Genomic DNA, 24,648 nt, shown 5'->3' on the forward strand with positions numbered 1-24,648 from the left:
ATCCATATAGTGCTTTAGTAGAAGAGATGACAGGCTTCCCTGCTAACTCAGACTTCTCTGGTAGCTCAGCTGGTGAAAAATCTGCCTGCAATACAGAAGACTCTGGTTCAGTTCTTGGGTGGGAAAGATCCCCTGGAGGGCATGGCAACCCACTCCAGTATCTTGCTTGGAGAATTCCCCAGGGACAGAGGAGCCTGGCAGGTTAAGTCCATGGGGTCGCAAAGAGTTGGACACGACTGAGCGACTAGGCACAGAAGAAATGACACTGCTGACACTGAATTAGTTATATAGTTGCAGCTGAAACTGCAAGGATTTGAAGAGGAATTCATACATTTAGTTGCAAATACTCACCTGGGGCATCACATTTGGAGATGGGAGTTGGCTAAGTCAGTTTGATGTTTTGGGGCCTTTGTGAAAAAAAAAAAGGGAGGCCTTAAACAGGTAGCTCTAAGGAAACTCCTAGTTTTACTCTCTGGGCTACACTTCAGTAATATTATCAATATGCTCTGAATATTGAAAAGATGCTTCTTAAAGTCTACATTTCAGCTAAACTACTTCTGTTAAGTCCAGGCCCTTGCAGGGCCCTAACATTCTGGAGGCTTTGGGATTGTTAAATTAACAGACAAGGAGGCCTTTAGACTGAGGTGGCTTTAATGACTTAGTAGTCTATGTAAGCAAACCAACACCTAAGTCCGAAGTGCCTCAAACTTAGGATGAAGGGACTTCCCCGGCCGTAGTGCTTAAGACTCTACGCTTCCAGCGCAGGGAGCGCACCGCTGGGTACCTGGTTTGGGAACTGAGGTCCCGGTGCCAACTGACAAAGAAAAAAACAAATAAAAACTCAAGACAACCAGTCACAGACGGCCAACTAGGCTTTCCCAAGTAAGCAACCCTTAAGCTGCAGCCGGTCAAATATATTTCCTCCTTGGTACCTCCCCCTTCTCTCCCACGGTCTCCCTTAAGCCCAGCTCCTGCTGGTGGAGGGTAACCAGGTCTCGGGTTGGCGCTGCTTGATTCCAATCAACTTTAAATATAAACCGTTACAATTTTTAACATGCCTCCATTTACCTTTTAACAGGATGAAGAGTTCAATTCCACAGATTCGCTCTTCAGTGCATTTTCTTTCTTGAATGATTTCTATTTTAATGAGAGAAAAGTTAAACATTTCTATCCATCCCCTGCCTCACACCCCACAATTCCCCAAATCCTGATGGTTCAGCCCTTACCTTCTTGACAATTTTTCCCTTTCCACTTAAATATTTATAAAATGATGCTCTGCTGATTATATGCATGATGTCCTTTTATGTGTACTGGCTTTAAAAAATATGCTAAACAGGCACATGTGTATAAATTGACAAAATCTTTCTTGAAAGACAACTGGCAATGCATAATAAACTCATACACTTTGTGAGGGCTCATATTCACTCTACGGATCTAACCTAAGGTAATAACCTGGTTTGCATGTGTGTGAAAGGATACTCAAACTAGAGCCTATAATACAAACAACTGGTAACTAAAGTATCTAACATCAGAGGGAGTTAAGGGGTCCCATGCAGTACTTAATGATTTGGGAAGTTATCCTCAATTTTTGAGATTTTCTTCTAATTTTTTTTCTACTTAATACAACGAATATGAGTTGCTTTCCTAACAAAGTAAATAAACCACTGGCTAATATGTTAATCTGGCTACCCTGGTGGCTCAGTGGTAAAGAATCTGCCTGCCAGCGCAGAAGAGGAGGGTTTGGTCCCTGGGTCAGGAAGATCCCCTGGAAAAGGAAATAGCAACTCACTCCCATATTCTTGCCTGGGAAACACCATCGACAGAGGAGCTTGGCGGGCCACAGTCTGTGGTGTCACAAAAGAGTCGGATACAACTGAGCGACTAAACCACATATTAATTCACTTATTTCTTCGGCACATGTACTCACTGCTTAACATTACTGAAAATTTTGGTTTCTTCTGAAAATGAGATGATTTAATTACTGAGCTACACTGAAGTGTGTAAGAGTGGACACGTTCTGCTCCCTGCAGAGTCCCCCTGAGGGAAGAGTAACTTACTGAAATAATACAATCTAAGGGATAGAAGCACCGTTTTCTGGTCATTGTCCCTGTTTCCAAAGGCAAATCATACGGCCTCTCTTTTTCCAAAGAGCTGTTCCTTATTCTGAATTATGAAGAGGCAGAGAGAGATATGAGGTACTGCAGCAAACACTTTTAATAAGAATACAAAATTCACACCAGAGGCACATTCTGGGGAATGTAAATGAACTATCACAAGTAGTAATTCTGCTGGAACAATAAAATAAGGCTCTCTCAGAGTACAAATATACAGGAGGGAATGATTTAAAATAGGTTTATGATTTACAGTCACATTACACTGTGTTAAGCATTGAAAACAAGCATATTAATTAAAAAGCCAGCTAAATGGCATTTGAACATATATAACAAATCTTACAGTCCATGAAGTTCTGGTATAACAGTAATTTTAAGTACTTCATTTCAACACAAAAGAAATGAACAGGTGAAGAGATGCATCTCAAGATATTAATTTATGACAAAAATCAAGAGAACTTATACTGAAAAAGGGTTACATTACTGATAAAATCACACAGAAGGCCATAAAACAAGACCAACAGTGCTGAGCAACTGAAACAGTACTGGCCTTTCCAGCCCCCGTCTTCTTGCTGCCACCACACTGACCCACGTTATTTTTCCTTTACTCAAGGCAAACAAGTCCTCCGTCTTCCCCTTTCGCAAAAAGCACAAAGAAAATCCAAACGGCAAATTCAAAAGTTGATTTCTCCATAAACCTTAAATGTGCTCAATGAATATAAAGAAATTCAACATTTATACACAGTGCTCCTTTCCAAGGAAGGAACAGACACATCAAACATTATCTGAAAGGGGCTTCTTTATGGATTTATGTACACTGGTTGAATGAGAATTACTATATCTGAGAAGGCACATATCTGTGATTTAAGGCTTAACCGGTATTGTTACATATGGAAGTCAGTGAAAGCTGTCTAGGAATTCACTTCTGTCAAAATGGAATTTACCCAAAAACTAGCTTTCTAATAAGCACAGATTTCCACTCTAGAAACCATTCAGAATTTCTACTTCCAGATCCATCTGTCAAAAAAATTCTCTCAATCAGGTTTCATTATGAATCAAAAGAAATTGCTAACAGAACCGCTCCATGACTTTGGGTGATGCAAATTCTTAAGTTCAAAAGCCTCAAAGAAATGACAGTGTGATTCCTGCGTCTTGAAGAAAAAGTCTAAACAAAACTACAATGGTACAGATTCATTTTTAAAAAGGTATCTGCCACAACTCCACAAGCCAGTCAGTCATTCATCAGAGCTGCCGCCTCTGTGTGGGTGCTGCAGGAACACCATATAATATTACTCTGTAAAATAGTCTCTTTTTCTCTTTAAGACAATACATGAAAATGACTCTCTTAAAGATGTTTAATATATTCTTATATAAAATATCTGATGTTGATACAAATCATGTAAACCTTCCTTTGGAAAAGTTACAACTGGTCCTCATTTGCAGGACCAAAAACCTTGAATTTTTATTTTGTCAGTGCAAATCTATATTAGGTGTTTTCAAACTACAGAAACAGCCATCAACCCTCACAATACAAAAGGATTTCTCAAAAAAGAAGATTATTGTGTTCAGGTTATAGAAATTATGTTTACATTAAAACCACCCACCTTCCCATCAAATCTAACAGCTCGATTGTTAGAGTATGAAAAAGGGAAAAATTAAAGCTGTTTGTGCAAGAATCACTACAATGGTTGTCACCCCTTCCCTCTTCCCCCAGCTTTGCTTAATTCTTACTAGGTTTGTTTAGAAATATAACAATGTGACTTTCTCTTTGTCTCCAGGTGGATTTTACTGTTCTTCAAGCCAAGACGGGGCGTCAACTCCAGGGGTTTTCAATTTGATATGGAACTGTTTAAGTGTCTGTTCAAGCTGCTTCTGATTCCCAGCAAAGTAAGCGGCAATGGCATTGTGAAAAAGGACCAGCTGATTGTGTAATACTTTAACCTGTGAACAGAGGAGAGTTATAAGAACGAGCATGAACACCAATGATAATAAAATATAAGGTGGTTTGTTACATGTCTTAATGAAAGAACATCTCTCTCCTGAGGAAAACTTGTTTTGACGAAGTATTTCACACACCCCAACTGTACACTGCTTTGCAAAGTCACTGAGCCTTTCATAGCTTTTTACCTTCCCTGAAGGGAACAGATCAGCTTAATAAGATGCTAACCATATTCAAACATTACTGAGCATACCTTAATTTAAAAGTATCAGTGGCTCCCTCTTTAAGTATGTCCAAAGTCAAAGAAGCAAAATTATATATAAATAACTACTATATGATATATGAGCTGTGCCAAGTATGGACATTAAGGCTACACTTTAAGTGAAAACTGAGTATTTAAAAGGCTGGATACCTTTCACTAGTGCTGTTCTCTGCAAAGATTGAAGAAGTGATGGCAAGAGCCGCCCTGAAAGGCAATTTACTTAAAAGTTCATATACTCCTCAGTTATTTTCAACTGCTTATTACTTCAAATGATATGAGTATGTTTTAACCAGGTAACACTATTTCTATGACTCTTCTATTTAAAATATCACAAAGATATGAAGTGTTTCCTCAAGTTTTATTTATAAGTACAAACTGTTCAACAATAAAGCATAAAATTTACCCATCCAGTCCAATATTCACTAAAACTGCACTTTTAATAATAATTTTTAATGATGTAAAAACATCTGATATAGGATATAACATATACGATAAGATATCTGTATTCACTATTAACTCACATGCAGAGTCTCTAGCCATTTCTTTGTCTATGTACCTCTATAAAGGAAAACACTTAATATATTCATATTGGACAGTTTTGATTTGTAAAGCCTTTATTTTTAAGATTAAAATATTGTAAAAATGGCATATGCTCAAAATTATAAAGTCAAGTCTCCACTCTGCATTTATCCCTCTCCTTCCCACCCAAGAGAATCACTGTCAGCATTTTACTGTGTGCCCGTTGAGAAATTTTCTAGGGCTATATACAATATTTAAAAACATAAATGGACTGTATTATGCACACTTAGGGCTTCCCTTGTGGCTTAGAAGGTAAAGAATCTGCCTGTGATGCGGGAGACCCAGGTTTGATCCTTGGGTGGGGAAGATCCCCTGGAGAAGAGAATGGCTACCCACCCAAGTACTCTTGCCTGGAAAATCAGTGGACAGAGGAGCCTGGCGGGCTGCAGTCCATGGGGTCGCAAAGAGTTGGACACGACTGATTAACTAACACTTTCACTTTCTACACACACTTTCAGTAACAGATTTTTACTTAAAGTATCTTAGAAAACTTTTTATTTCATTCACTTATTCATTCAACAGAGATTAAGTACCTTCTAAATGCCAGGTACTGTTCTAGGAGATACAGAAAAACATTCCTTCCCTCCCAAGCTTACATTCTTTTCTTAAAAAATTTATTTATTTATTTTAATTGGAGGCTAATTACTTCACAATATTGTAGTGGTTCTGCCATACACTGACATGAATCAGCCACGGGTGCACATGTGTTCCCCATCCTGAGCACCCCTCCCACCTCCCTCCCCATCCCACCCCTTAGGGTCATCCCAGCGCACCAGCCCTCAGCACCCTGTCTCATGCATCGAACCTGGACTGGCGATCTGTTTCACATATGGTAATATACAGGTTTCAGTGCTGTTCTCTCAAATCATCCTACCCTTGCCTTCTCCCACAGAGTCCCAAAGTCTGTTCTTAACATCTGTGTCTCTTTTGCTGTCTCACATATTGGGTCATCGTTACCATCTTTCTAAATTCCATATGTATGCATTAATATACTGTATTGGTGTTTTTCTTTCTGACTTACTTCACTCTGTATAATAGGCTCCAGTTTCATTCACCTGATTAGAACTGATTCAAATGGATTCTTCCAAGCTTACATTCTTAAGGGATTGGGAAGGTAGGAGGCAGGTAAGAAACAAAAAAGTACTGACCCCAGGGAATGAGTAGCTCAAGCCTTGAGAAGAAGATGGGTTAACATTCAGGGCATCTGAAGCTGCTGATTCAACTGAAGTTGTTTAAAAAAATAAAAGGAATTTTTTTCCTTTTTCTCTGACAGAGATAAGAAGGTTTCTGGCAAGGAGATAGTTTAACAGGGCCAGATAGCATGAAATGATGACAACTAAAAAAAATACCTTGAATCCACCTGGTCAGAAATTTAAGGCCTGCAGCCTTCCTACATGAAAGGCTTTGGTACCAGGTATAAGGACAACACAAAACCTTTAACACTGTGTATCAGGTGCTGGCCTAGGGATGCAAGAACACGAGGGTAACTGGAGCAGAGGGCAGTAGAAAGCGATGATTAATATGATAAACGGGTAGTAAAAGTACATCTTGTTAACTTAAAGGCACTTGTGGGGAGAAGAGGGTTTTTTCCAGAAAGGTTGAACAAGAACATTGGGATGGCAGAACCTGGCCCTCTGGTTCTGAGATAAGGGGGACGTTGACGGACCTCCACTCAGGGACAACTGTTCAGGAGACAGTATGATCATAGGAAGTGCAGGTTCCGAGAAGGCAACTGGGTTTCCCTGGTGGCTCAGATGGTAAAGAAGCCACCTGCAATGCAGGAGACTCTGGTTCGATTCCTGGGTCAGGAAAATTCCCTGTAGAAGGGATAGGGTACCCACTCTAGTATTCTTGCCTGGAGAATCCCATGGACAGAGGAACCTGGCGGGCTACAGTCCATGGGGTCGCAGAGAGTTGGATGCGACTGAGTGCCCAAGCACACAGAAGGCAGTCAGGAGGTGAGCAAAGTATACTGTTATAATTAACTTACAACAACGGCTCCAATCAGCCCTCTCAATCCACACCCTTGGGGGAGGCTTCTACAGTGACAATGAGCTGAGCCTATAAAACCTGGAAAATGAGGCCTAATAAACAAGTGCCAGCCATGTGGGATTACTGCTACTGCAGTGTGAGGAAGCCCCGTTCAGCCTCCGTTCTGGATGAAAGCCCACAGGGACAGAGGTCCAATGGTTCCAGCTGCTCCCAGAGCCCAGGCGGCCTTCCAGCTGAAAGCCACCAGGCAACTGTGGGAAGTAACAGAGCTCTAGGTCACCAAGTTGTGGGTGTTTTTGTTAGGTAGCAAAAGAGATGCATCATGAAAAAGGTTAAGAATGTGCTCTCCTAGGAATTAATAAGGATTTAGAAAACACAGTGAAAAGAAGGAAAATCAGAAGCAGAACGATAGGTCTAGGAGGAGGAAAAGCTAATAAGCAGGGTGGTTGTGATACATGAGAGAAACTACGAGAGAAAGCAGCTGTGGAACAGATACTCAAACAAGTCAGGCAAAACTGCGCAGTTACACAGAAAACTGATACGGAGAGACTAGCGCAGTTACGCAGGCAGCTGGAGAAGTCCCAACAGGGGACTGCAAACAGAGGGAAACCTACGGAGCTTCGGGAGGCTGCTGTGAGTTAACGATCGCTCAAAAAAGCTCTCAGAACAGCGTGGACAGAGCAGCTTGCTTAACCATAAAAGCATGAGATGTGCCCCCACATCATTAAGTGATTAATCCTTCTGCTGATTTCCTTTGATTATAAAAATGCAGCTGCTTAATTCTGGGGCACAGGCCTCTTGACTGCCCAACCGCATCTCTCACAAGCATCCTCTATCAATACATCTACTACTTCTTGCCTATTATTTTGCCTCTTGCTGGATTCCTTCTGCGCTGAGACACAAAGAACCTGGGCCTCAGTAAGTCCAGTCACTAGGTGAGTGATTCTAAAAGAACATGGGTCTAAAAGAAAGTCCCAATCTGAGTCACACGGTTTCAAAACTGCTACTAACCAACCTCAAGACCTAAGTGCAGTTTATGAGTAAATGGAATATGGATTCTTTGAGAACTTTTATTTCCAATTTTCTGGTCAGACTTGCATTAGGTATAGTTGATACTGGGCACAGCCTCCCCAAATCTGTATTTGTTATTCATCTAGATCCTTAGTAAAACATCCCCATTACTAGTACAGTTCTTTTATAGAAATTACCAGGAGCTCTGGAATCAGGAAGCATGTGTGCCAGGCCCGGCTGTCCCACCTTGCAGTGGTATCAGGCACAGGGTCCTTCTAACTTCACTGGCCAAGGTCTTCATCTGTCTATTAGGGCTGCCATTACCAAGAAATACGTTTGTAGTGCTGCGGAAAGGTTAAATGAAACGAGATACTACCTAGCACACGGTCTGACACGGAGTAACTACTCCTTTGACTTCAGTGGAATCTAAATTTACCTATTTGACGGTTTAAGCCTCCAAATGACATTGACTTTTTTTAGTGAGATAAAATTTCCTTTATTTAGAACCCACTGATTTGGAACTTGTAAGACGTAAGAGTGTGATCCTGTGATTTATAATAAGAAATACATACTGTGTTTTGGTCCCATTCTAGGCACAGAGCTCCTAAAACCTGTTAATCTCCTAAGTGATAAGAGCCAAGGAGGCATCTTTAGTTGTAATATTTGGTCTCCGGTTCAGTTCCTGAAATAGTCCCAGAGCTATTAAAGGTGAAAGGAGTCTTGTTATCCACAACAAGCACTTTTCAACCACAACAGCCTTTATGTTAATAAGATTCCTGGAAAGCCCCTAGATAACCACTGCTTGAGACTGGTTGCCAGGGGAACTGAACTGTGACTAGGTGGGAATTTTCACCCTCACCCCCCCACCCTCTGGACAATTACTTAGTCAGCTGTGCCCACGCAAAGAAGCCCATGTGAAAATCCCTGCAGTAGCCAGTCTGGAAAATGTCTGGGCTGGCTGACGCATTCACAAACAAGGAGGGTGGTGCCCTCCAAACCCCACGGGCACAGGAGCTGGTGTTCAGACCCCTTCCAGACCTTGCCCAATGGACGTCTTCATCTTTAACACTTCCGTAATGAACTGGTGATGTAATAAGCCAACTGCTTCCTGAGCTCTGTGAGCTGCTCTAACAAACGACTGAGCTTCCTGAGGGGGCTGTGGGAACCACTTTACAGCTGACCAGTCAGCAGCGCAGGTAATGCCCCAGAGTTTCCAACTGTGTGCACAGGTGGTGCTGCAGGGTGTGCTACAGGGCCAGAAGCCAGCTGAATTTCAGGACACCCAGCTAGTGTCCAGAAAATCAGAGAACTGTCTGTGTGGAAGGAAGATACCCACATACAACTGATGTTAGAAAAGTGTGGTAAGTGAAACAAGAATCAGTCTTTTGCTTTTCAAAGATAGAAAGTGAGGTGAAGTTTACCTAAGCACAATGAAAAAAAGGTGTGCGCTCAGCAAATAAGCTTTGTTGACAGGAGTGCACGGACACAATTGGTTTATCCACACTGCCTGCCTTGACAAGGCCTTCAGTCCAAAGGCAGAGATACTTTAGAAGGAATTCCTCTGCCAGATGGATCATCTCAGAAGAACCTCTAAGGGTCCCTCTATAATCCCACGATTCTGTACTTCTGAAATGAACACATTTTTCAAGCACCAAGAAGGCACTTAATTTCTTCCTAACTATCCTTGGGTTAACAGCGTTCAAGTTAACAGTATTACATTAAAAATGTGTTTACACATTCTTAATACAGACTTTAATTAATCCATATTGATCTCGTTTTCTATGTCTAGACAGAAAAGTTTTGCATGGCAACCACTTTTAAAAACAAGCTTTAAAATGAAAACTGATTTGTCTAAGTATCTGCTAAGATAAGGTCAAATTATTAAAGTTATAACCTAGGTTTACCTTACATGAGTGGAGTTTGATTTCAGGACCAAATCTTTCCCCTGTAAGCCACTAGAATCAACGAAAACTGTTGTTTTGTCGCTAAGTCATGTCCGACTCTTTTGCGACCCCACAGACTCAGCCTGCCAGGCTCCTCTGTCCCTGGGATCCCTCAGGCAAGAATCCTAGAGTGGGCTGCCACTTCCTTCTCCAGGGGATCTTCCCGACCCAGGGATAGAACCTGCATCTCCCGCACTGGCAGGCGGATTCTTTACCAGAGTCACCAGGAATGCCACAATGAAAATCACAGCTAGAAAAAAAGAGGTAAAACAGAACATTACAGGCTAGGTCTCATTTGATTCCTATTTACGTAAAAATGTTTTCTAAAACTGACCTGTTCTCAGTCACCTCTGCCAGTGTGACTGAGTTTCAGATCTCTTCTGGAGACTGTCAAGGACTGGTCAGAGGAGAGCTCTGAGGGCAGTATACTGGGACAGAAGGGTGGGAAAGTTTCCAGGTATCAAAGAACTTCTTAAAGGTAAACAAGCATAAGTTATGAAGAAGAGACTGTTAGATTCAATTACTTTAAAATCTGGAATTCCTATTCACCCAAAGACAGTGAAAATACAAGCTACAAAAGTGCGGAAGGGGTCTGCATTACAGGCTCTGACAAAGGGTACGTATGCAGAAAACGGGAAGGACTCCCACACACCAACAACCCAGTCAAAAAGAGCGGGTAACATGGATGTGCGTTTCACAGAAGAGGAAACAGAAGCGGCCAGTTAAATCTGAAAAGACACCAGCCTCACAAGAAAACAGGGAAACACACATTAAGACTGAGGTGAGATGTTATTTGTATCTTCTACCTTAGGAAAACTTAGTAGTAATTCTTGTACACTGCCAATTGGTGTATAAATCTGTACAACTACTTCTGAAAACAGTTTGGCATTAACCAGTAAAATTAAAGATGCATATACCCTATGGAATAGCAATTTGACTCATAAAAACATGCCCCAGAAAAACTTTCTCATGTGTTCCACGAGACATGGGGCTTTCCTGACGGCTCAGATGGCAAAGAATCCGCTGCAATGCAGGAGACCTGGGTTCAGTCCCTGGGTTGGGAAGATCCCCTGGAGGAGGGCATGGCAACCCACTCCCATATCTTGCCTAGAGAATTCCATGGACAGAGAAGCCTGGAGGGCTACAGTCCATAGGGTTGTAAAGAGTTGAACACGACTGAACGACTAACACTTTTACATGAGATGGGCACAAATATGTTCATAACTACACTGTTTTTAGCATAAAAATACAAGAAAACAACCCTAAATTTGTAATTACAGGAAAACCGATAAACTACAGCTTCCTTATGCAATGGGGATACTATTAATATATAGTGAAAATAAATGAACTAGAGCTCCATGCATCAACACGGACGGCTCTCAGGAAGATCAGAGAGAACAAGACAGAACACTCACAGCAGGACTCCATTTATATAAAGTTCAGAAACACAGGTAACTGAAGGAGACATTCACATGTAGTAAAACTACTCAGAAAACCGACAATCACACTAAGAAAGACTCAGAACAGATTACAGAGGGAGCAGATGAGGGAAAGTGAGACAAGGGAAAGCAACAAGGAGGCATCCGCAGCGCTGACATTCTGTTTCTTAACCCGGGTGGCGGGGAGTGGTTGCTATTTGCGGTCATTACTATTTCTATCTTGCCTGTATGTTGAAACTCTCTTCTGAATGTGTTTACCACTTTTTATTATTAAAATAAAGGAAAGGTTAAAAAAGATAATGTCTCCACTTTGTACTCAGAGCAAAAAAAATATTGCACCTAAAATGTTACTTACATTCATTCACTCAGTAAATATTACCAGGGTCTGGTCTAGGGGCTGGAATGCAAGCAAGCAACAAAACAGACAATTCTCAAAAAGCCTGTATTCCATTGAGGGAATAAAGAGAAATACAATCAGTAAAGTACACAGTATGTCAGACGATGTCACTTATGTGTCAGATGATGTTACAAAGAAAAACAAAGCAGCAAAGGAGAGTATGAGCGGTGTGTACGGGAGAGGTGTCGCAATGCACAGAGGAAAGCTAATCATACGAACAGGCAGAAGGGGATGACAGAGGACGAGACGGTTGGATGGCATCACCGACTGGATGGACATGAGTCTGAGCAAGCTCTGGGAGTTGGTGATGCACAGGGAAGCCTGGTGTGGGGCAGTCCATGGGGTCGCAAGGAGTCGGACACGACTGAGTGACTGAACTGAGCTGAAGTGAAAGGTGCTCAGTGGTGTCTGACTCTTTGTGACCCTGTGGACTAAGCAGTCCATGGTAGTTTCTAGGCCAGAATACTGGAGTGGGTAGCAAAGGGAAAGCCCTTCTCCAGCAGATCGTCCCGACCCAAGGTTCGAATCCAGTTTCTCCCACATTGCAGGCAGGTTCTTTACCAGCTGAGCCACCAGGGAAGCCCAAGAATACGGGAGTGGGTAGCCTCTCCCTTCTCCAGCATATCTTCCCGACTCAGGAATTGAACCGGGGTCTCCTGCATTGCAGGTGGCTTCTTTACCAGCTGAGCTATCAGGGAAGCCATGGGAAGTAAGAAAATGAACCAAATTTAAAACACTTAGAAGACCCCAGACAGAGGAAACAGCAAGTACACAGGCCCTGTGGTGGGCAGGTGGATTGTTGGAGAAACACTAACCAGGCCAGTGCGACTGGAGTTGAGAGAATCTGGTGGGAGATGAGGTCAAATAGGTAATGAGGGGTTAGATGGTGTGAGAATTCAGATGTCATTAAAGACTCTGGCTACTTTTCTAAGGGAGATGATAAGGCATGAGAAGATCCTGAGCAGAAAACGACAATACCTAACTCAGATAATACACATGCGGGGGGAGAACTGGGAAGACCTGTTAGAATGCTTCAGCAGCAACCTAGGCGAGGGGACCGCGGCCTGGACTAGAGCAGTGACAAGCAAGCGGTGAGAAGAGGGGGCTTCTCAGTGTGAGGGCTGAGCCAACAGAAAGAGCAAGAGGTGGGGTGCAAGAAAAAGAGGACAAAGAGGGCATGAAGATTTTGCTCTGAACAACTGAAGCTGACATACAGTTACGTGGCAAAGATTACGAGAGGGGCAGGTGTGGAGCAAGGGAAAGGGGACATTAGGAGCTCAGTTTTGGACAAATTCGAGATACTTTTCAAGTAAACATGAAATGAAATGTTCAACAGGTAACTGTAATTTTGAGACCACCACCACACTAATGGCAGAAAACAAAGAGGAACTAAAGAGCCTCTTGATAAAGGTGCAAGAGGAGAGTGAAAAGGCTGGCTTAAAACTCAGCATTCAAAAAACTAACATCACGGCATCTGGTCCCATCACTTCACGGCAAATAGATGGGGAAATAATGGAAATAGTGACAGACTTTATTTTCTTGTGCTCCAAAATCACTGGGGATGGTGACTGCAGCCATGAAATTAAAAGACACTTGCTGCCTGAAGAAAAGCTATGACAAACCTACACAGCGTATTAAAACACAGAGACATCACTTTGCCGATAAAGTCTGTACAGTAATAGCTATGACTTTTCCAGTAGTCATGTATGGATGCGAGAGTTGGACCATAAAGAAGGCTGATGCTTTCCAACTGTGGTGCTGGAGAAGACTCGAGAGTCCTTTGGATAGCAAGGAGATAAAATCAGTCAATCTTAAAGGAAATCGACTCTGAATATTCATTGGAAGGACTGATGCTGAAGCTGAAGCTGCAATACTTTGGCCACCTGATGTGAAGAGCTGACGCAGTGGACTAAAGACCCTGATACTGCGAAAGACTGAGGGCAGGAGGAGAAGGTGGTGACAGAGAATGAGATGGCTGGGTGGCATCACCAACTCCATCATCAATGGACATGAGTTTCAGCAAGCTCTGAAAGACAGTGAAGGAGAGGGAAGCCTGGCGTGCTGCAATCCACAGGGTCGTGAGGATCAGACACGACCGGGCAACTGAACAACAACAACAACTGTCAGACTGGACAGAGTTCAATACGGCAGTCTAGGCTGGAGGGGTAAATTAAGAGTCAGTATACAACAATGTTCAGATGATATTCAAAGCCATATGGCTAGATAAAGCTCTGCAAGAGAGCGGAGAGACGGAAAAGACATCCAAGGAACGAGTCATGAGAAATGAGTCCTGACCCTTATAGTTTACCACATATACAGAAGTCAGCTCAAAATGGAACACAGGCCTAAATGTAGGAGCTAAGAACTGTAAGCCTTTTAGAAGAAAACATAGGAAAAAAATCTTAATGTTGGGTTTGGCAAAAATCCTAAAACAGCTCACACAAAGAATAAATTATAAAAAGAAAACAATCAACTGGACTTCATCAAAATTAAAATGTTTTCTCTTCAAAAGACACTGTTATGGGCTTCCCTGGCGGTTCGGTGGTGAAGAATCCACCTTCCAGTGCAGGAGACATGAGTGACCCCTGATCCGGGAGGGCCCCACGCCACGAGACATCTAAGCCTGTGTGCCACAACCGCAGAGCCCGTGCTCCGGAACCGCAACTACCCAAGTCCGAGTGCCCTGGAGCCTACGCTCTCACAACAAGAGAAGCAGATGCAGCAGGAAGCCCTCGAACTGCAACTAGAGCGTAGCTCCCACCTGCTGCAACCAGAGACAAGCCCACGTAATAACCAAGACCCAGCATGGCAACTCCCCCAAAATTAATTAGAAGACACTGTTATAAAAAGGAACAGGCAAGCCATATATTGGGAGACAACATCTGGAAAACCTATTAGACAAAGAACTGATACACATAAAATATATACAAAATACTACACATGAAGAAGAAATCGACAAGCAACCTAACCAAAAGGTAGGGGAAAAGTCTGAACAGGCATGTCACCAAAAACCAAAACAAAAGACAGATGGGAAATAAGTCCATGAAAAGATGACCAACGTCTTTAGTTATTAGGGAAATTCTGACTTAAACCAGTGAGGACGTGGAACAAATTGGCCTCTCATATATTGTTGGTGGAAATGTCAAATATTACAACCACCTCTTGAGAAACCTATATGCAGGTCAGGAAGCAACAGTTAGAACTGGACATGGAACAACAGACTGGTTCCAAATAGGAAAAGGAGTACGTCAAGGCTGTATATTGTCACCCTGCTTATTTAACTTCTATGCAGGGTACATCATGAGAAACGCTGGACTGGAAGAAGCACAAGCTGGAATCAAGATTGCCAGGAGAAATGTCAATAACCTCAGATATGCAGATGACACCACCCTTATGGCAGAAAGCGAAGAAGAACTAAAGAGCTTCTTGATGAAAGTGAAAGAGGAGAGTGAAAAAATTGGCTTAAAGCTCAACATTCAGAAAACGAAGATCATGGCATCTGGTCCTATCACTTCATGGGAAATAGATGGAGAAACAGTGGAAACAGTGTCAGACTTTATTTTTTTGGGCTCCAAAATCACGGCAGATGGTGACTGCAGCCATGAAATTAAAAGATACTTACTCCTTGGAAGAAAAGTTATGACCAACCTAGACAGCATGTTGAAAAGCAGAGACGTTACTTTGCCAACAAAGGTCCATCTAGTCAAGGCTCTGGTTTTTCCAGTGGTCACGTATGGATGTGAGAGTTGGACTGTGAAAAAAGCTGACCGCCAAAGAATTGATGCTTTTGAAGTGTGGTGTTGGAGAAGACTCTTGAGAGTGCCTTGGACTGCAAGGAGATCCAACCAGTCCATCCTAAAGGAGATCGGTCCTGGGTGTTCTTTGGAAGGAATGATGCTAAAGCTGAAACTCCAGTACTTTGGCCACCTCATGCAAAGAGTTGACTCATTGGAAAAGACTCTGATGCTGGGAGGGATTGGGGGCAGGAAGAGAAGGGGACGACCGAGGATGAGATGGCTGGATGGCATCACGGACTCGATGGACGTGAGTTTGAGTGAACTCCAGGAGTTGGTGATGGACAGGGAGGCCTGGAGTGCTGCAGTTCATGCGGTCGCAAGGAGTCGGACACGACTGAGCAACTGAACTGAACTGAAATGAGGAAAAGTTTGTCGATTTCTTAAAAAGTTAAACACGCACCTACTATTCCCATGTTATCGTACATACAGCCCAGCTATTCCACAACTAGGTACTGACCTAAGAGGGATGCAAGAGGATGCACTGCATTGAATTTTTGTCATGTATGTAGTCGCTCAGTTGTATCCGACTCTTTGCAACACCATGGACTGTAGCCCGCCAGGCTCCTCTGTCCATGGGATTTCTCAGACAAGAATACTGGAGTGGGTTGCCATTTCCTTCTCCAGGGAACTTCCAGACCCAGGGGTTGAACCCCCATCTCCTGCTTGGCAGGCGGATTCTTTAACACTTAGTCACCTGGGAAGCCCAAGGGTATGTATTTTGTGTGCATACCAATTTAAAAAATTAAAAGAAAAAAACCCAAAAAACTGTGTGTAGCCCAATTGGGACTTTTCCAGGTAGCTCAGTGGTAAAGAATCTGCCTGCCAATGCAGGAGACACAGGAGATTGACATGGGTTCGATCCCTGTCTGGGTAGGGAAAATCCCCTGGAGGAGGAAATGGTTACCTACTTCAGTATTCTTGCCTGGAAAATTCCATGGACAGAGGAGCCTGGTGGCGGACCGCAATCCGTGGGGTCACAAAGAGTTGGACATGACTAAATGACAAGCACGCACACACGTACACCAATTAAATAAAAAAGTAAAGGAAAAAACAGGACAATGATGAAGCTTCACGACTCAATTATAGCATAAAAAATAAAGACTATAAATCAATAGATTTAAAAATGAAACTAAATTAGAACGTTTCAAATAATCTTTCTAGTTTCTATTTCTCTCTAAAGCCACAAATCAATTCTGTTTATAATTAAGACATTCACCTTTGCCTGTAGAGTCTAAAGTAATACACCTCAGAGAATTCAAGGTAAACTTCTGTCTCTAAAACATCATGTTACGATCCTTACAAACTGCTATGTGACGAGTTTTGAATTTTTGCAAAAGCACACAAGTAAAATTTCCTTCACTAAAAATGCCACTTACCAGATTAGGAACAAAGCAAATCTACTACAAATAAATCATTTAATAATGTTCCATTTTCTCTGTCCATGAAGTAGATAATCCCTTTCTTTGCCCTTAGAGACCCCTGTTAACTGCAGCAGAGGGTGATAGAGTTGAATGAGAATGACAGGTTCAAGGAAACTGGGCTTCATTCCCGTCTCTGTCCCAAGTTTACCATGCAAACTCTCTCTTCACTTGAATAATGAAGAAACTGAGATTCAGGTAATTTTCATGGTTCCTTTCTACTGAAACTTTCTGATAAAGTTGCTTTCTAAATAGAAGTATACATATATTTGGAAACTCACATGGCTCTGGAAAACCTTTCTGTTGAAAGGCTTTCTTTCAGTAGAAAAACATTATTTCTATTTAAAGGACAGAAACTGGCACTTCGATTAGAGAAGTATTAAATTCAGCTGAAAGTTTATGTACAAGTTTATGAATGTTCTTCCCTATTTTGAGTTATTGCTTAAGGTTTTCACACTAGTAAACCTACTTGAGTCACAAAGCAATATTTCTGCCTTGCTCTTCTAGTATTTCGCTTTTCTTGTTTTCCAATTTCAGATGACCCTTGGCTCCTGGAATTACAGAGAAACTAAAAGGTTTCTGTATTTTTAGTGTGAAATTCTAATTTTTAGAAATAGGGTCTAGCTAATTATTGTTTTTTTGGGCCACAAAAAATTCTGGGTTTGAATTTTAATTGTCAATGTTTTCGAATTGGAGAAGACAATAAAAGAGCACAGGATTTGATTCAAATACTAAACTGCAGAGAGCTCTTACAACAATCTCGAAAGTTAGGAGAGAGTCAAAAAGAAAGTGGGAAGGGCATCAGACAATTTTTAGTTAGCCCTATTGATGTTGACACAACGGTCCCCACCCTCTGAGTCAACCAACCTAACAGACACCCTAAGGGATAAGTGTAAGTCGTGTCCGACTCTTTGCGACCCTATGGACTGTAGCCTACCAGGCTCCTCTGTCCATGGGATTTTCCGGGCAATAGTACTGGAGTGGATTGCCATTTCCTTCTCCAACCGAGCCTCAAAACGGAGACATTAGCTGTATTTAAAATGGCTCCCCACCCCTCAGGGAAACCTAATCCAGAAAGAAAAGAGGCTGCTTTTTAGGACCAAATTCTAATTTTCATAATAAAATGAGACAATATTCATTTTCACAAAAACATTCTTTTGGTAACTGTGAGAAGGTTGATGTGTAAAAGCATTTTAAAGTAGTCACACTTCAGAAAAGTTTCTAGTATAAAGAGAGGCTCTGGGGATTCACAACTTTTCAATTATAATTATGGAAATAAAGTATAAAATTTCACTGTCACTTTAACCTCAGAAGCTGTTTTATACCAAAACAGATAACTTATCTCACTTTTCTATTAGCATTGATTTTGTGTTATTCTAGTGCAAGTTTTGATTCTGGTACTAAGTCTGCAAATCAGATGCAAATTTAAATAAGAATAGTAAGTTGACTCTTTAATACAACCATTAGTAACTCAAAAATAAAGGTAAATTAAACTAATAAATCAATTATCATAAGAATACACCTTCTAAATTAAATGAATTAAAACCAGAATATCTTGCTTTTACTACATCTTTTTCTTGTAAATTTTCTTCTATTCTTTCTCTACTTATTTTTGACTAATTTTAATTTGCACTAGGATATGCACTCATATAATGTATTCAATGAAGCTATGATAGCTACGAAGAATCTTAGGATGTTTTAGTTATTAAATAAATATAAACCATTACCAACAGAGGGAAAAATTAACAACTATTAGAAAAGCAGCTGTGGTACAGTTTTAAAGGTAATTTTTGCAACCATGGTAATGATATTATGCTGTTGTCTCTGTATATAAGCAATTTTAACAAGACTCAAAAGCATTATTTTAAGTATTTGGTTTTTTCATCAGGTTCACTTTATAAAGGTCAGTCTGGGCAAGATTCTGGCTTCTCAATTAGAACTGACTTGTGGAGAGACGTGAAGAAAGTAAAATGAGGGGAAAAGATCAAACCCTACTTTTAGAAGAAGGGTCAAAAAGCCATAATGCTGAAGGAAATATTTTAGGGTTATTACATTTTTTCAGATTACTTCTACATTTGTGCTACAAAATCATGAGAAGTTATGAGCATACAGTATCAAAGAAACAGCCAAGAATTTTCGGCAGACTGCTCTTAGTAGGTGCCCCTAACTTTTGTGAAGCTCTTCCTGTTCAACAGACAAATGTTACCCTTACATCTGCTCTTTGCAATCTTCTATTCTCTCCATGTTATCATTTAAAACCATAAAGACTCAGAAAGTTAAGGAGTTCACCTAAGTTTTAGACATCCAGGAAGCAGACAGGATTTGGGGAACTTAGGAATGTCTATTCCAAGACTGGCTTCTTTCCTCTATTCTAACCTGCCTCTATTCATAAGGCGATAAGCATTTTAGAAAGCTTTTAAACAAAGTTCGAAATAAACACGGACAGGTTTAACAGATCAACTAAAGGAAGGGCAGTGATGGAGAAAAGACACTTTAACCTTCTTTCTGTTCTGTCTCTGGTCCTCAAGCTGCACGCACACAGAGGCTGGAGCAGCTAAAACTGAATTCTTTCTAAAGTTATGAAGAATAATGCAATATTAAATATTCATATTAAATATATGAATATGTGATAAAAAACTTTCATATAATCTTTCCATAATTACAGAGCAGGAAAATAAAATCTATATTGATCTATTTATGTATGTATCTCCTAACTTAAAGTGGTTATAAGGCTAAATAAAACACAACAGAAAACCAGATTTAAAATAGAAGACAGAAGCAACATTTTCTGCCTGTGGGATGACAAAAAATTTGACCGATTTTTAACACCTAACATCAGAAACAGTTACAGTAATTTAGAAATACACTAAATCATTATGAAGTCAATCATAGAGAACTTTCATAAAGATCTCCCAAAGAGCAACCCTGACCAGACAAAAGGAAAACCACTACAGCAACATCTGGTGAATGACCTAAAATATACCATACGATACTGTAATTGTTAAAGGGCAAACCAAACTTCAACACTGACTGCTAACATATAGAGACAAGCTGGGGTTTTAAACAGAAATCGGGTAAGAAAAATTTAAGAGCAGAACTGATACATGATACCAAATTCAGTTCAGTCGCTCAGTCGTGTCCGACTCTGCGACCCCATTAATCGCAGCACGCCAGGCCTCTCTGTCCGACACCAACTCCTGGAGTCCACCCAAACCCATGTCCATTGAGTCGGTGATGCCATCCAACCATCTCATCCTCTGTCATCCCCTTCTCCTCCTGCTCGCAATCTTTCCCAGCATCAGGGTCTTTTCCAATGAGTCAGCTCTTCGCATGAGGTGGCCAAAGTACTGGAGTTTCAGCTTCAACATCAGTCCTTCCAATGAACACCCAGGACTGATCTCCTTTAGGATGGACTGGTTGGATCTCCTTGCAGTCCAAGAGACTCTCAAAAGTCTTCTCCAGCTCCAGCACCACAGTTCAAAAGCATCGATTCTTTGGCACTTAGCTTTCTTTATAGTCCAATTCTCACATAGTCTTGACTAGATGGACCTTCGTTGGCAAAGTAATGTCTCTGCTTTTTAATATGCTGTCTAGGCAGACTTGTCTAACTCAATGATACCAAGTGGATAACACTAAAAACTTTCTCCTGCCTACACAGCATGTATCAATAGAAGATAAATACCATTTACAAAGTTACTGACTATAAAACTTAAAGTATTATTTCATAGACATCAAATGATAAAAAAAGTACTTTATTTCTACCAAATGAACTTTTTTCCAAATCAAATTTAGATTACATACCTTCTTATCAGAGACACTGAGGTAATTGCTTTAAATGAGGTAATTTCTAGTTAAAATAAGTTATTAGTTTATAATTTTATTTACAATTGTTAAGTTCTTCAAACTTATTTGGCTCTCCTTTATAGTAATTCTATAAAATAGGGTTTTATATTAAGTGTACAGTAATTTGGGGGCAGTAGCTTGGCTTAAACATGAAAGGAAAAGCTGGAACAAAATCACTGTTTAGTAAGAAGTCTCCAACCACTAATATGTAAGGTATTAACGCCTTTCTTTTTTCTCAACTATTTAAAAATGTATAATGATGTGCTTTCTCTGTGCATCCTTGATCTTTTTCCAGTAAGTAAGAAATCAGAATAGCAATAGCAGGAATATATACCTGTCTTGGCCTTTTATTAGGTTTGCAAAGTATAATTTTATTTGTAATAGCTGTGGAAATGGCTTGTCATAAAAGCAACTACCAGCTGAAAAAGAAAAGCACTATCAGAAATATGGGTGTGGACCTGGGGAAGGGAGGGAGAGACGGAAAGACAAATATGGAGGTGGAAGAACAGATTTCATTTTTCTGACTCACTGGGATGGGTTTCAACAAATCATTGACAATTAGGTTAAAAAAGAAAAAAGCATCCTATGAGGTAAAAAGTGGCTTCCCTCGTGGCTCCTGCTTGCAATACAGGAGACCCGGGTTTCATCCCTGGGCCAGAAGATTCCCTGGAGAAAGAAATGGCACACTCCAGTATTCTTGCCTGGAAAACCCCAGGGACTGCGCAGCCTGGAGGGTTACAGTCCACGGGGTTGCAGAGTCGGACATGACTGAGTGGAGCCCAATGCCATGAGGTAAAAAAGGGCAGTCCTGTTTTGAAAAGAAGATAACTGATGGAACGCAATCTGTAAACTCCAGTAACAGATTCGCACAAGTTTTCTCCCCTTTAGCAAAAATGCCTAAGCTAGCTAACTCCCAGTCCTCACCCTTTCCTCCAAAGGTTCCAGGTTTAGAGGTGACCAATATGGCTTCTGTTTTTCAAGGTTATCTCCAACCTTTTCCCTCTAATTTTTTTTTTTAAAGGCAAGGAATACAACTTTAATTGGAAAGGTGGCTGGCTGAGAAGATGATAGACGTCCTCTACATGCAGATTACTCAAAGAGCCGTGTCCATCAGTTCAATACTATAGGAAGGGAAGGCCCTAACTATGTACCCGTGGCACTCACGTCTAGGAGAAGAAACACATTAACAGGCATTCACAGCACAGTATGATTGGTGCTTTGACTGGAGAAAGCCCTGGACGCCATAATAATACACAGAAAAAGAAAGAAACTTTCAAGTTGCTCGAGGACACATTTTATAGCATAAATCTTTCCAGTTAGCATATGAACTCCTAGCTTAAAATTAATTTAGGGCCATAGGATCTTACAGATAAACTAATGGTCCATTCAAACTCATCTTTACATTCACAAGATAGTTTTCCTTCATAGTGTGGTTCTGTATTTTATCTTGGAAAACTAACTTTTTTCCTCTTCAACAGCTTTCAAAATTCTCATCCCAGGCACCTAACAACTGTTTAAATCTGAAAAATCTTTACCAAAATTTGTTATAATAAAACCATTAGTTTTCTTAAAAAAAAAAAGAAAAAAGTCTATAAGTGTTTTGCTTTAGGAAAAGAACAGAAAATATAACAAAAGTTTACAAATCATTGAAACATATGATCCAGGATTTCTTGAAGACTTTTTTTGGCCTCTTTCTGCCAGTGCTCATGTTCCTTACTCTGTTGTCTGGCTCAAGCCACACCACCACTCCAGCCCTCACTGAGCCACACCACCACTCCAGCCCTCACTGAGCCACACTGCCTCTTCCAGCCCTCACTGAGCCAAACCATTTCCAGCCCTCACTGAGCCACACTGCCACTCCAGCCCTCACTGAGCCACACCGCCTCTTCCAGCCCTCACTGAGGTTTTCTTCGTCAAATTCCAGGTTTGTTCTTCCTCATGCTTCAGTTACCATTTTGTATAAAACAGAAATGTTCTCCATGAGACTGTAAGTTGCTTGTTAGCAGAGTTTGTCATAATAGAACTATACAATATTTCCTTAGATTTAGCCCAAAGTAAGCACCTTAAAAATGTACTGAATAATTTTTAAAAGGGATCTTTTGAAAACTTAAAGAAATATTAAACCAGAATGTTACAAGATTTAAGAGGAATAAAGAAAAAAAATCTAGTTATAAAGTGATTATTTCAAATCTAAGAAAGCAAAGTGTAGATGAGTCATGGAAGAAATATATATATGGTCAACAGGAAAGGACCGAGTCATTAGAGGACTTCAAGGAAAGGTCAAAAAGAACAACGCAAAGTCACGTTCTTAAACACTGCTGGTCTAGTCTGAGCTTTTACTCAGAGACACTAATTAAAGGGTTTATTTTTAAGTAAATCTCAAGACGGTAACTACTAAGAACTAAAGAAAAAAAAATGCAGTAATGCTACTGTAACTAAAACGAATGTAGAAGAAAAAAAAATAATAAAACGAATGCAGATACCAGTGATCTGTTCAAATCTCACACTGGTTGCAGACTTAAAAACTCACCTTTATCACAAACTGACAAACTGGCAAACTGACTTGGGTGATAATCAAGGCTGGCAAAGTAAGTGAAATGTGGATCTGAGGCGCACCCAAGTACCAGCATTTAACAGAACAGAGACAATGCAGCAGTAATGGTCAAGAATTAAACTGTAATAAGTGAACCCTATACACTCCAAGTAGAAGCACTGAACACTCCCCTCCCCTCTAAGATAAGCAACAGAATCATGAACTTCTGACCACAAGAGGTCACGAAAACACGAGCACTTCAAACATAATTGCCACACACACACACACACACACACACACAGTCAAATATATAAAAACAGCAATTCATGAGCTACCCCTTGGGAAGGCTTTTAAATCTAGGGTACAAAATGTCTTTCCTTCACACTGCCTGCTGGAAACCAGCACTGGCTGGCTAGGGGTGCCCTCTCCCTCATTCACCAGCTGAGGACCGCAAATCACTAAGACAGGTAACTGGATGCTGTTAATTTCAAAATCAGCCAACAGGTATGGCTTGGATGCTGTTAATTTTAAAATTAACCCACAACTCTCAATTCTTTTTAGCTGCATGATTGATGCAAAGACAGTTGACTTCCATCTCTTTTATAAAAAGGGAAAGGAGGCAATGCAAATCACAGGCAAATTTATCCTGTTTCATGTGTGTTTAAAAAGTTTTAAAGGGACCTGGAAGTCAAACCATTAAACACAGCAAACATGGGAGTATACAAGAAAATATTTTCTGATGTATATGGAAGGCACTATCATATCATTTCTAACCTCACACTTCAGATGGAACTGTTTTTCTATTCTTTCCAACACAGAATCAATCACTTGATTTTAAGCCATGAGCAAAATTACAGATCATAGGTAATAAAATTATGTTTAAAAAATAGAAATCTGGTTGATTCTTTTTGAAAACAGAAGGTACCCTATTTAAAAACAAACATTTTCTATCTATACATATTTTCTTTTCTTTTAAATCAAAATCATCCTTTGAATAGGTAGGACCAAAATGGAAAGGATAGAAGTATATATCAAGATTTTCAGTCCTGTCTCCAACTACTCTATTCCCCTTACAGGTAAAAAAAACAAAAAAACGTTAACTAGTTAATTCCTTTGCGTTTTCTTTATGCAAATACAAGAAAATAAGATTATACATTCTTAAGTCTTTCCTTTCTTATACAAAAGGTTTTGTACCACATACACTGCTGTGCACCTTGGTCTTTTCATATATTATTAATAGTATGCTCTGCTGCTGCTAAATCACTTCAGTCGTGTCCGACTCTGTGCGACTCCATAGACGGCAGCCCACCAGGCTCCCTCATCCCTGGGATTCTCCAGGCAAGAACACTGGAGTGGGCTGCCATTTCCTTCTCCAATGCATGAA

General features: G+C 40.7%; 1 protein-coding gene across 4 annotated transcripts in view; it reads right to left on the bottom strand.

The window, feature by feature from the left end:
* Positions 1-2,247: 2,247 nt before the first annotated feature.
* The window catches only part of ARFIP1 (ADP ribosylation factor interacting protein 1), a 136,541-nt gene continuing 114,140 nt past the window's right edge, over positions 2,248-24,648 (bottom strand). For all 4 annotated transcript variants that reach the window (XM_052654627.1, XM_052654624.1, XM_052654625.1 and 1 more), the window contains exon 9: positions 2,248-4,052. In XM_052654627.1, the coding sequence (XP_052510587.1) occupies positions 3,897-4,052 (156 nt within the window). In that variant the 3' untranslated portion in view covers positions 2,248-3,896. The remainder of the gene's footprint in view (positions 4,053-24,648) is intronic.

Source organism: Budorcas taxicolor, chromosome 17 (assembly GCF_023091745.1).
Source record: "Budorcas taxicolor isolate Tak-1 chromosome 17, Takin1.1, whole genome shotgun sequence".
NCBI lineage: Eukaryota > Metazoa > Chordata > Mammalia > Artiodactyla > Bovidae > Budorcas > Budorcas taxicolor.